The 13,531-nt window shown below is 31.7% G+C and overlaps 1 protein-coding gene across 3 annotated transcripts in view; it reads right to left on the bottom strand.

Moving 5' to 3' along the window:
- Positions 1 to 4,879: 4,879 nt before the first annotated feature.
- Positions 4,880 to 13,531, bottom strand: part of LOC119610268 (zinc finger CCCH domain-containing protein 18) — a 135,798-nt gene continuing 127,146 nt past the window's right edge. For 2 of the 3 annotated variants that reach the window (XM_037965412.1, XM_037965420.1), the window contains 3 exons: positions 5,463 to 5,636; positions 5,262 to 5,402; positions 4,880 to 5,202 (listed from right to left, as the gene is read on the bottom strand). In XM_037965412.1, the coding sequence (XP_037821340.1) occupies positions 5,009 to 5,202; positions 5,262 to 5,402; positions 5,463 to 5,636 (509 nt within the window). In that variant the 3' untranslated portion in view covers positions 4,880 to 5,008. The remainder of the gene's footprint in view (positions 5,203 to 5,261; positions 5,403 to 5,462; positions 5,637 to 13,531) is intronic. The other variant, XM_037965422.1, reaches the window with a different exon arrangement.

The raw sequence follows: 13,531 nt of genomic DNA, 5'->3' as shown, positions 1-13,531 counted from the left end.
GTGGTGACGGGCGTATTTGAGCATGGGATGCAGTAGGCGTTGTGCTAATATTCAATGGCTTTGGTAGTGTCAGACGATCTAAGGGTGACGTTTTATGAGGATTAGGTGGTGATGAACTTTGAACAATACAGGGTGACGGTACATGAATATTTGGTAACGGCTGTGGCGTTCCAGTATTCGAGTAGAGTGTTTGGGTTGAACGGGAAATTGGATTTTGTGTTTCACCTTCTGTTGACATTGTGTTAGTATTATGTATTAGTATTGGGATATTGATGTATCTCTGGTTTGGTTTACATTGATTATTTCTTTCCTTTGAGCAATCTTCTTGTCTCTTTTGCTGGCGAATCTTTATTTGGTCAATATATCTTTTATATACTTTTCCTTGGAATTCAATTTAGTCATGCAAGTCTCCTATTTTTCACTCACCACCCTACATAACCACTTATACATTTTGATATTGTTTGAGAGGAACCAAATTCTCTGCCCAGCATCAAAAGAACGAAAATTAGAAAATGTTGACTTCAGAAATTGTTTATGAAATACCAAATCCAGACGTGAATGGGGGAACCGGCCCGAAAAGTGCTCTGCTGGCGATTGTCCTGTAGTTGAATGAGGTGAGCGTCTGTACTGGCGAAAAAATTCATTTATGCCCCTATAATATTTTACAACTCAACTCAGTTGAGTCGAAATTGAAACAACTTTAGAACAACTCAATTTTTTTTGGTATTATGAATTACAACCAATTTCAGTTGTGTTGATGTTGCCAACCTAAAAAGTGCTTTTTTGTCATAAAATTAAATGAAAAGTTTATGAATTTGTATTTTTCGTAAATGACAAAAGTATTGAACATCTTTTTATTGCAAATTCGTTTGAAATCGGTGATTAATGAAATTTAAGAAAACTTTTCTTCGTTTTTATAAGTTGTAATTTTTTTCCAAAAAAGTTGTAATAAAAAATTTATGTAAAATTTGTTCCGTTATCCGAAACGAGAGTGACCGGAACACCATACGCTGCAAATAGTTCGTCTAAAATAGAAATAGTTGCAGAAGACGTTGTAGAATTAGTTGGTTTAACTTCTAACCACTTGCTATATGCATCCGAGATTATTAGAAGCATTGTGCCAGCTACCTGTCCTGCGTAGTCAATGTGGACTCTCTCCCATGGACCTTTTGGATAATGCCAGTGGTGTTTCTTACATTCGGGAGGGTTATGTGTTTGAACAATTTTCACAGCTACATGCCATATTTTCTATGTCGGCATTAATACTAGGCCAGTACACGAATGATCGGGCCAATCCTTTCATTTTTACAATACCTAAGATGCCTGTGTGTAAGTCTTTCAGAATTCGGTAACGAAATGATTCTGGGATAACTACGCGGTGTTCGAATAATAAGCATCCATCCATGAGCTTGTAATTAGTTTCTGGTGACTTATAACCCAATTTTTGGAGATTTTTACCCGCCTCTAAGTGTTTTACAATTGTGCCTAGATGACTGTCGATTATAGTATCCTTAGCAATTTTCCTCGATGTAATCGGAAGTTGTGGTATTTGCTTAACCATGAACATGTCAAATTCATCATGAATCCAAAAATCTGTATCAATCGAAAAATTAAGTTCATTTATGGGATTTGCTTTTAAGGCACGAGAACAGAAGTCGGCATTAGTATTGGCTTTTGCTGGCTTGTAGATTACATCGAGATTCGCCAAGAAGTTTGCATAATTTGCCATTCGACTGATTCCGATTCCTAATATTGGCAATGACTTGTGAGGGTGGAGGATTTGTTCTAGTGGTTTGTGGTCGGTTATGAGAGTCTAGAACTTTTGCACCGCCTATACTATGGCCAACGATTCACGATCCATATGCGGATACTTTTGTTCTGTTGTTGTTAGAGCGCGGCTTGCGTACGCTATAGGCCTTTCCAGGCCGTTCTTTGCTTGCATCCGTGGCTAGCAGCAAAGGCAGATTTGGATTGTATGCCATTAGTACCTCTGACGAAATTAGAGCATTTTCAACATTCATATATGCCTTGTCGCCTTGAGGAGTCCATTCAAATGGCTCCCTCTTAAGTATTTCCCTAGGGGCTTATTACGCGTAGACAAGTTTGAAATAAATGACCTGTAGTAACAAGCCTTTCCAAGAAATAATTCTATTGAGATTTCGATCGATATCGTATGCCGTGATTTGGCCCCTGATATTTTAATAACACTTCTTGCAACTTTTGCTGTTGGTCGGCACTCAGTGCGGGTGATGACATTTTTATCGAGTTGTAAAAGGGGCCAAACTCCCTATCCATTACATACAGGTTAAGTTTACGTACTGTTTGACCCAATTTCACTAATACAGGTATTCGACCCCAACAAGGGAAAGGATGTCCCGTGTAACTGGAAAATTGTCGTTGTTTCTCGGATCACATTGTGTTTTTCCAATGATCTCACAAGGCGCACCTGTATCCAACTCCATTTTTATTTCGATTCCGTTTATGAACGTGTCAACCATTTTCTGCTTTGTGTTTTTAGATTTTACTACATTTATAACGTTGTGATCATCCACGGAATCGCACTCACTGTCCAGTGGCTCTTCTATAATCTGATTATTTTTCAATATGCAGGCTTTTGAAATATGGTCTTTTTTACGCAAGCAAAACACCTAGTCACGAAATTTACATTGTTTTCGCAGGTGTTTTCCTCCTCATCCGGGACACTCCTTAGTATTTCCAAATTTATGTTGGTTGCGGGTAAAATTTGTATTAGACGTTTTTTTCTTTACTTCTACCGGTGTATAACCTAAGTTATTCGTTTGTTTGTTTGGTGAGTTGCTTCTAGTGTGTGTGCGATTTCATGTTCCTCCTTAAATGTACCGGAGTTTTTTTTAATAATTTCATCACAAGATAATCGAGACACTATACCATATATTAATTGTTCGATGAACATACGGTCTATAAACTCTCCGTACTCATAATGTACAGCAGCTTGCTTCAAGCGAAATGCAAAATTAAAATTTTCATAATTTCCTCATAGGTACAAGTTTCAGGTTACTTAGGATGAATAAGACATTTTAAAGCTTCATTTAGGGGCAAACCCATATGAACACAATCGTACCTATGGTGGTCGCTGTTTGGTATTTTACTGAGGTTAAGTGCCAAGTCAAAACGAAGTAACTCTCAACTGATGACGTTTCTGTTTGGTTGTATTCACCAATATTGAAAGGCGGGGGTTTTGGTAATATATCTGTCGAGTCTGTGTTTCCAACTCGAGGTTGTTGCATTTGTGTTATAGCCGAGACAGCTGACTGTGTAGCCCGTGAGACTGCCTGCCGTAAGGCATCGGCAAACATTAACGTGATTTCTTTTGTTTCGTCTTGGTCCAGCGGCATTTTGAAAATCACTTCTGACACCACTTTTATGTCTCTTACATATGTGTGGAATTAAACAATTATTTTAATAATTTAATTTCATTTATTAATTCCTAAATTCAATAATACTTTTACAAAAACGTGTTTCTTATAGTAACGCGAAGTATAAAGCTTACGCTACGACATCAATAATTAAATGGGGCCAATGTGTTTTTTTAATAAGCGATTTTAGTACATAACACTACTGCGTTACGAAACCTCACTTCGATAAACGCTTCTCCATTCTGATTCCGGAGAGAAACTCAATATCTGAGACCCACTCACCCAATGATGTAACCAATGTCTCCAAAAGAACGGTAGGGTGGGTGGAGGCTTCTACATTGAAAGATTTGGAATCAAATCTTCCTTCAGACTATCAAACTATTGCAGCATTCTACAGGCAGAGATATCTGCTATAAAACGAGCGGTAAATTAGCTTAGGTATTACCGAATATCGGAGGATATACGTATATACTAGGGTGATCGACTCGATTTTTCAACCGGTTTTTTCTGCTTTACCAGTATCGGTTTTTTCTAAATGTTGATTTTTCGAATATCGAATAACCCGGTTTTTTCACTTTTTAAAAACCGGTTTCGAATACTTTTATTTGCTTTGTATTCAAAGATTATTTAAATGAAATTTTGAAGTAAATAATACAGCCCGTTTAAATTTTAAAAATATTCGAGTCCAGGAACTAGGATACATTTTTCTAAAGCACCATTGGTTAAACTTTTTTGATTTTCCTAACTAATTAAAACATTTTATTTGTAAAATTGATAACTGTTTAATAAAATTTTATTAATCTTAAGATTATATTCCAATTACAATAATTAATTTACCGCTGCAATATTATGGAAGTGTTGGTATGCCTATGAAAATTTCCTAAAAGGGCTTTAGAATAAGCTAGGATTACATAGTACCTTATATTTAACAGAAGTGTCCACTTTTTTCCTAATTTTTTTTATATTAAAGAAATAATGTAAATCAAACGACTATATCTAGAGTTATAATCTGTTAAACTGTTAATAATCATTTCGGGCCATGTTTTATTAATCAAATTTAAACATAAACATTAATTTCTTCAAATTAACATATATTTTTTATTTATTATGAAAAACCGGTTAACCGGTTTTTTCTGAATTTGAAAAATATCAACCGGTTTTTGAAAAATGTCGAATAATCGATCACCCTAATATATACGGACAGCAAAGCTGCAATCAAAAACCTAGCGGGTGTCTTTACGACATCAAGGTTAACCAAAGAATGACGGGTATCTCTTATGAGATAGCTAGGATAACGCTAATATATTTAGGTCCCTGAACATTTGGGAAAATGTATTGCCGACGAACTTGCCAGAAACGGTGCGATGGGAGGGGAGAATGAGATCGATGCCTTCACTGGTATTACCCTTACCAACTAAACCCTTCTTACCTAAACCTAAACCTACCGCAGACATTTCATTTTTAAAGTGAAAAACTTTTAGCGGTTTTAGTATATTATGTTTAATATATTTGTTTAATAATTTTGTCAATGCAGCTTTAATTTGAAAATAATTAAAGTAAAATTTAGTTCATCTTTTTGCAACTATTAAGTTGATGTCTTCTAACCATTTAAATTATGCAAGTTTTGAACGTTTCTTTGCAATTGCATCCTCAACCGCTCTCAACTGTTTTAGAAGTTCCTCTCGTCGTGATTTTTTTGAATCCTTTTCGCTTGTTGTTCCTTGAGTAGGAGAAGTTAATGCAGAAACTCCAACTGTAGTCGGTTTTTTCAACTCAATTGAAATTGGAGACCTCTTTTTCGGCAAATCTACAAAAATATTAGTTCTAAGTAGGTAATAAATATTTGTAAATAAATTTTCGAATTACCTTTTTTGAGTCCCTTTCTTTCATTAGTTGATAATCGGTCAGAAATTCGTAATCGTTTAGGAGGAGTATGTTCTCTTGATTGCGACGAACTTTCGGATGATGAAGATCCAGAGTCTGAATCTGAGTCAGAAGCTGTAGAATCTATTGTTTTATATCATAAATACATTTGAAAAATTTTTAAATATCAATATTATGCTTTACCTGAATCAGAAGAACTTGATGAATGTCTACGCCTAATTTTTCCCTTTTCGCCTCGTATCTTTTTCGTCAACGGTGACAATCTTTTTCTTTTATGAACTGGACTATAAGTGTTTCTGTTATAAACAGGAGATGATATATCTGATCTTCTTTTAATGCCTGGCGACTGGCGTAAACCTAATAAAAATAAAAAGTGAAATTATTAATTTTCATAACATTTTAATTCTTAATTACATTTTGGACTTAATCATAATAAAAAGTAGAAGCTAACTAACGAGCTGTTTGTTAAATTTACCTTATGGAAATTTACACACAAACATTTTTTGGGATTGTAGTTAGGTTGGCGGTGCATGTTGCATCAAACACTCAAATGCTATTATAAATTTTGTTGACAATTAGTTTCTTACATTTTAGTTGAAGACTATTTTTGTATATCATTAGTTATTTTCGAGCGATATTATTAAAATATTATTGCATTAATATATCCTTCACCTTCATAAGAAGGGTATATGTATGTAGATATATAAGTTTGTCATTCCGTTTGCAATTTTCACAATATAATTTTCCGACCCTATAAAGTATGTATGTATATTTTGGATCCTTATAGGTAACGGAGTCGATGAAGCAATGTCCGTCTGTCTGTCTGTTTAAATCAGGTCAGAAGACCCCTGATATCTTCGGGATCCAAATCATCAATAATTCTGTTAGACATGCTATCGAGAAGATTCCTATTTAAAATCAGCAAAATCCGTGCATAAATACGGATATGAGCAAAAATCCAAGACAACCTCTGAAAATTTCATATAACTTTTTTTGTTTTTAAAGGTGAAATTAATTTTGTAAAACTATTTGACTTCCAAACTATTACTTTTAAAAAAAATAACTGCCGGTTACTCTAAATGCGAAAGAACATTTTTATTCTGACAAATATATTGAAAACAACAAATAAATTTAAAATTTTGTTTTTGTGTAAGTCTTTTTGTATATTCAGTGTAGGTAAAAATATCGCACGCGATCTCTATTTTATTTATTTCGCTCGTTGTACAATTCAAAATCTCGAGATTTACGCTTGTATTTATAAAAAAATCTTATTTTGCTTTTAATGCACTCAATAGTTAAAGCACACTTTAGCCTTAAAAACCATTAATAAAATTGTGATATTCATAAACAAATAATAAACGTATATTAACTATTGTGCTGATTTATGTTTAAGTTGGCAGCACTGTACAATATGGCTGTCATTTTATGTGTTAGTGTTGCGTACAATTAGGATAAAATATTCGTTGATTCGGTTTTCTTAATTTCATATTTTTGTTTATAATAGATTTTTGACCATAAAAACAAACTTTTAAGAAAAATAAATATATATATGGCTTTAATAAATGTCTATTTAGTTCAGATGTATAAATATAACATATAATTTCTAATTATTATTAAAAGTATCCGAATAACGGAAATTTTGCGACAAAATATACATCACTATGACACATTTTCTTATTTTTACTTATTTTCCTTGTAATTTTTGATAAATTTTTGCAAATATTGATAAATTTCTTTGATATTTGACTAATTTTAATGCCGGCGAATATATTTTGCATTAGTATAACACTAATCAATATAATTTACATGGTTAATTACTTTATGGCATTATATTTAACCAACAAACTTTGAAAAAGCCAAATCAAATGATTTTGTCCATCATTTGGTTGACAGACGGGCATTTCTTTAACACGCGAGAGAAATTGTAATTTTTGTTTCTGTATTCGCTTCATAAGCGATATTTATTTACATGTTATTGTTTTTTAAACTCGCTTACCAGGGTGCACTTATAAGGTGAAGTCAATTCTACAAAAACAACAAAAGTAGATACTTCTGTCAAAAAATGTACATGTTGCCACCGTTTTTTTTTTTTTTTAATTTACCTTACAAAAAGACAAACCCACATGCCCAAAAATCTCTTCACGTAAAGTAAATATGTATTATAAGATAAAATTTATTAAAAACTATACATGAATTGAAAAATAAGGGTAAGCAACCTTATTTACAAACAAAATTTTTATTTTATAAACGGTATTTTGGCTGTGTGCCAAACGGTAGCAAAATTATTATCACTTTTGCTGTGCCAAACGAAATATTTTTTGATTACATGAAATTTTGACAATTGTCACCAATTTCACAAGAAAATCTTCATTTATTTTAATAAAAGAAACACTTTTATTGATTTTTTGTTGTTAAAATGATTTTCTACAATCACGAATGTATTATAAGTTAAATTATATATATTTTTTTTTTTTTTTTGGATTTTCAAATTATTCTTTTCATTTGTCAAAAATTTATGTAGCTCTATGAGCTAGTAAAATTTTATTCAAATCATATCTATCAAAAATTTACATTTTCAAGTAAATTGTTACCGATTGGCACACACTCTTTGTATTTTGTTTTATAAACCTTTAATAAAATAAAAATGTTGTTTGTGAATAATATTATTTATTATTTCCTTATTAAAAAAGTAAATAAATTATCAATTAAAATAACAAAAAATTAATATTAAATTACAAAATTGTAAGTATGTAGTGGCAAAAATACAAATTATATACATATTATTTTTTATCAGTCAATATTGTAGGTGTAGGTCTCTACTATTGTCGTATAAGAAATATATAATGATTTTTATAGAAATGTGACCAAACCACTGCCATGGAAAGTTGTTAAAAATTAAGATATCTATGATAAAATCAAGTTTTAATAATTTTATTTACAATAGTGGGATGTTTGTTCTCTCAATTGATTAGTAAAATGTTCCCTATAATTGAAAAAATAGATATTTAACAAAAATAGTTTGTGCAATTTTTGAGTATTTCGCATAAATTTACTACGGATTAAAATTAATATAAAATTTATTTATTAATTTTTTGTCCTAAAAATATAATGAATCCCTAGATAGATGACATATTTTTTCGGATTGTGGCAACTCTAAATGGTGTACTTTGACAGTTGCATCTACCTCAAATAAAAAAATGAGTGATCAGCTGTTGAATTGACTTCACCTTATGAGTGCACCCTGCTCGATTACCCTTCAAGCATTTAGAGCGGGTTTTTGAGATGGTAATCAAATGCCAATTAATAATCAGATTAGTTAATCTAGAAATAAATTTAATCTTATGTTAATCCCCTTTGATGTTTTTGAGTACATGATTAAACATCGCAGTGTTGCCATACAAAACAACAGAATCATACGCCATAGGGGCACATCTGCCAATAGCGAATAACTTGAAAACTGAGTAATCGATTTTATCGCATTATCAAATTTTGTTTTCGTTTATCGATTATCTATCATCCCTGAAAATTTGAAACATTAACTTTACATATGATGGGAGGCAGACGTGATAAATTGTTTTTCAAAGGGCTGTGAAAATATTTTACTGTGTGAACTTTTTGTGCTAACATTTTTAGTTTTTGTGATAGAAAAAATATATTGGTCAGTATTAGAACGTCAATAATAGACATAATAATATTTTCGATAATATTAATTTGAAGCCCGAAAAAAATTAAAATTAATAATAATTTGTTTTAATTTTTTTGTTATTTTTTATGAAATAAACAATAAATATCTGCTTTATTATACTTTGTTTAATGACTTAAAGTATAAAACAGCAAAATAAGTTTTTATTTTTGTAATTTTTTCTTTTATTTTACTAATGACAAATCTGCCCCATCCCCTTGGCGCATTTACCCCATGGATGGTGCGGTATCGCCGTTTTTGGTCAGTGCGGAAAAGTTAAACAAATATGTACATGAGGATGACTTAGGGAAGATTGAAAGGAATAAAACTAAAGCTAACATATCTAAGTATCCGAAGCAAGAAAAAAATTAAGAATATGTATTGTGGTTTTAATTTGAGGCCTATTGCATTTTTTCATCTAAATGATATTTAGAAGAGAGCACACATTTTACAATAACAAAATACATTTGTCCAATTCACAATCGGTGTTGTACGGTTGTATCGTAGTATGTCGTAATTTTTTTATTATTGATTTGTTTTTGTTTCAAAAAATTTTATTTGAAAAATTTTTATGACATACAACGCTACAACGATACGACATCGATTGTGAATTGGACAATTGTTTTCGAATTTGTATCTTCTTGGTTATTATGTTTATGTCACTTTTGGAAAATAGTTTGAAGAGTGTACACATTAGGTGTGTTCGCGTACTTTCCAGTTACAAATAACCAGTAACTTTATGATAGAGAGTAATTTTTAATTTGCTCTCAATTAAAAAAATATCCTAAAAAGAACGCGAACGCCAATGATTTTTCTTATAAATAAATGTATATTTTAAGTTAACAAAACATGTAATATAATTAATAATATATTATTGTTTTTAAACTTCATGTTACAAACATATTTTTAAAATTTACACAAAATCACTAAGGGCCAATCTGAAAGATTAGCGATTAAATTAAAATTAATCCTCGAAAGTTGTCTTTGAGTACTAAATTAGTTAATTTTGTTTGCAAGTGTAAGCGACCAATGGAGGTGGTTAAAACTTAAGCATGAAATGCAAAAGTGTAAACAGCTGATACAAAAAAAATTAATACAGTTTTTATAAATATAAACATTAAAATGTTCTATTTACTGATCAGTATAAATTATGCACACCCAAAATACATTTTTTTCGTTTTAAATTTAAGTTTTCATTAATTTTCATATTAAATTTACAATTGTCTTCTTCTTTTTTATAAAACATGCATTGTTTTGATAACAAACAGTGACATTTTCTGTTGTTTTGTACGGTAACACTGCGAAGTTTAATCTTGTACTCAAAAACATTAAAAAGGATTAACATCAGATTAAATTTATGATTTGATTAACTAATCTGATTATTAATTGACATTTGATTGCCAACTCAAAAACCCGCTCTAAACAGACAGACACACTAACTTGATTTAAAAACGCTGGATTGACAATATTTGTTATGATTTTTCACAACAAACAAACTCTTTTATAAACTAATTTATGCTTAATAAAATTAAAATAAATCTAATTACAAATATTTTTTAATATTCGTGTGTTATAAATTTATATATTTCTAACAAAAAATGTAAAATTTACCAAATTTTCTTTTTCTTTGGTATGTTTACATTTTCATTAATCGACCATATGTTGTGAATATACACTATCGGACAAAATAACGTGCAAAAGTAATTGTTCAGCTCCAACAAGCTTCCCAAGATTTTATATAAAAATAAAACAAATGTATATTTCAAATTTATTAGAGATGAAGATCTCTTTTTATTTAAACCAAAATATTACCTCGTAGAAGTAAATGGTTTTGTAAATGTACTTGCACGTAGTGCTTGTGTCGTAGACAAATCAAAAGTGATTTATAATGTCAAACGAAACAAGCATAAATTTGGTGGCAAATAATATTTAACACCGTTAGCGGTTACTCATTAGAATCTTCCAACAAAGTTGCAAAAAAAGGGAAGCTTTATAGGATTCTAACGTTGTTATAAATAATATTTCAAAAAGGTAGTTAAATCAATTTTAACTTAAACATTGCCGGCCACCTTGCAATACCTTAGGAATTGCAAACGATTTTAAAACGATGTAGATTTTTAAGAAGTCTCTCGACTTTCCCTACAGAACCTAAGTCCCGAAGGTGGATTTTTAAGAAGTCTCTCGACTTTCCCCACGGAAACTAAGTCCCGCAGGTGGATTTTTAAGAAGTCTCTCGACTTTCCCCACAGAACCGAAGTCCCGCAGGTGGATTTTTAAGAAGTCTCTCGACTTTCCCCACAGAACCGAAGTCCCGCAGGTGGATTTTTGGAAAGTCTCTCGACTTTTCCCACAGCACCGAAATCCTGCAGGTGGATTATTATTTAATATAATATATATAAAGAAAATAAATAATAAGGTAAAAACATAAATAAGGTAGTAGGAACATAAATATATTTCTGTGAGCATTTTGAAGTGATAATAAATTAAAAGTTAAAAAGCGTTAGACCACGTATAATACGTTAAATTGTCGATATATGATTCAAAATCCCTAGGATTAGCTGGACCTGTCAGTATCCAACCAAATATAGTTTTCTGTGCCAATAACGACTCTAATACGTTTTGTTGTATTTCCGGTAAAATAATGCGCGGATATAAATCTGCTCCGATAAGAATATCTACAGGCCTACTGGTAAAAAGATTCGAATCAGATTCGACAGAAGTCGAAGGCAAATTTCCTGTTATTTCTGGTAAAACAAATGCGTTAGTTGATAGTTTTATTGAAGAATCTAAATCTGAACTAATTTCCAAAGGACAAAACTTTGAAACTCCAAAAACCACATTATTAACGCCAGAAACGTTAGAATTCGCAGAATGAGTGGGAAGTTTTAATCTTTTTCGTAAACGTTCAGAAATGAAAGAACATTCTGAACCCGAATCTATTAAAGCACGGACCTGATACTTATGGCTGTTATGAATTATGTTTACCATTGCAGTCCCTAACAAAACGGACTGATTCTGTCTAGTATGAAATACTTGTGGATTAGAAGTAACTTTATTGGACGTATGCGATTGTCGAGCGTGAGAGTTAGTGGGTCGTAGAACCTCACTGGAATTCTGTTCAGTAGAAACAGTAGGTCTTTCAACTATAGAATTATTTGTATGCTGCAGATGAAGCATAGAATGATGTCGATTATTGCAAATAAAACAGTTATTGTTGATTGTACAACTTCTGACTTTATGTGTCCTCGAAAGGCAATTATTACAGCAGTTATAATCATTCACAGTAGAAATTCTGTCAGATACTGAAAGATTTTTAAATCGACGACAATTTCGCAAATAGTGTGACTGATTAGGGCATAAGATACATGAAGGTTTAGTAATAGTAGAACTATTTGAATGCACTGAAGAGTCGACGTCAGTCGAGTTCGTACCTTTAAGATCTTGAAGACATTGCAATGTCTGAATTCTTTCTGTCAGAAAGTTATCGAAATCTTTCCATGTAGACAAAACAGTTTTGTTTTTAACACCCTGTTCCCACAAAATAACTGTAGATCTAGGCAGACGTTGAATACACATAAAAATTATAATTGGATCCCAATTATCCGTATGCACTTTATAAATAGAAAGAGCCGAAAGGCAACTTTTAATTCCGCGTTGTAGTGTTTTGAGTGCTGTTATCGATTCCTTGTCAATGAAAGGAAGGCCAAAAATAAGTTTTAGTTGGTTATGTACCAACATACGAGGATTCTCATATGCTTCCTTTAAATCGCGCCAGGCTACTTCAAAACTTGCGTTAACAAGTGGATATTTAGAAACGATTTCTTTTGCTTCACCCTCGGTTTTTCTTATTAAATGGCAAAGCCGTTCTATATTGCTAAGCCGCGAGCTATTAATAAAAATTGCGGTAAATAAATCCCTAAAAGCGGGCCAAGAAACATAATCACCTCTGAATGAATCAATATCACAAGGAGGTAGTGCTAGATTATGATCTGTATTACCGGAGTTCGAATTTACCGTTGGAGATTCATTGCTTTTCAAAGCAGATTTGAATTCATCTATTTTTTCATAGATAGATCCTCCGCATTGGATATACGCTGTGTAGGTAGCTTTATATTTAGCCGCTGCCACATCAAATTCTTCGGACTCTAAAGAGTTAAGATATTCAATATACGTCGTCTTAACTTTACCCCAAAGTGTTTTTAACTCTTGACTCTGAATCTCCAAAGTATAAACCGTATGAATTTCTTCGTCAAAATTACTAAACATAGCCCCGAATGCAATAAGGGCATCCGATGCTCTAATAAACAAGTTTAGTGGCGAAACCGACATTTTTTAATATTTGAAAAGTCGTTTAAAATAAATAAATTAATAATACTACTTGACTACAAAATGTATATAAACAAATGTGATAATAGTCAAACTGGCCGAGCGTAGGGTGACTAATATAAAGGTAGAAGAAGAATCAACCGTTTATGTATTTTATTGTTTTATTTTACAGATCTAAATCTGTAAACAAATAACGCACAAAAGAAAATGTAAAAACCACTGATTTTTGTAATAAAATTTTAAT

This window comes from Lucilia sericata, unplaced genomic scaffold (genome assembly GCF_015586225.1).
Source record: "Lucilia sericata isolate MDLA Ls3-8-SP2 unplaced genomic scaffold, ASM1558622v1 Contig000027F_arrow, whole genome shotgun sequence".
Classification (NCBI taxonomy): Eukaryota; Metazoa; Arthropoda; class Insecta; order Diptera; family Calliphoridae; genus Lucilia; species Lucilia sericata.
The sequence above is the reverse complement of the archived record's forward strand: the minus strand, read 5'-3'. Positions and strand labels throughout refer to the sequence as shown.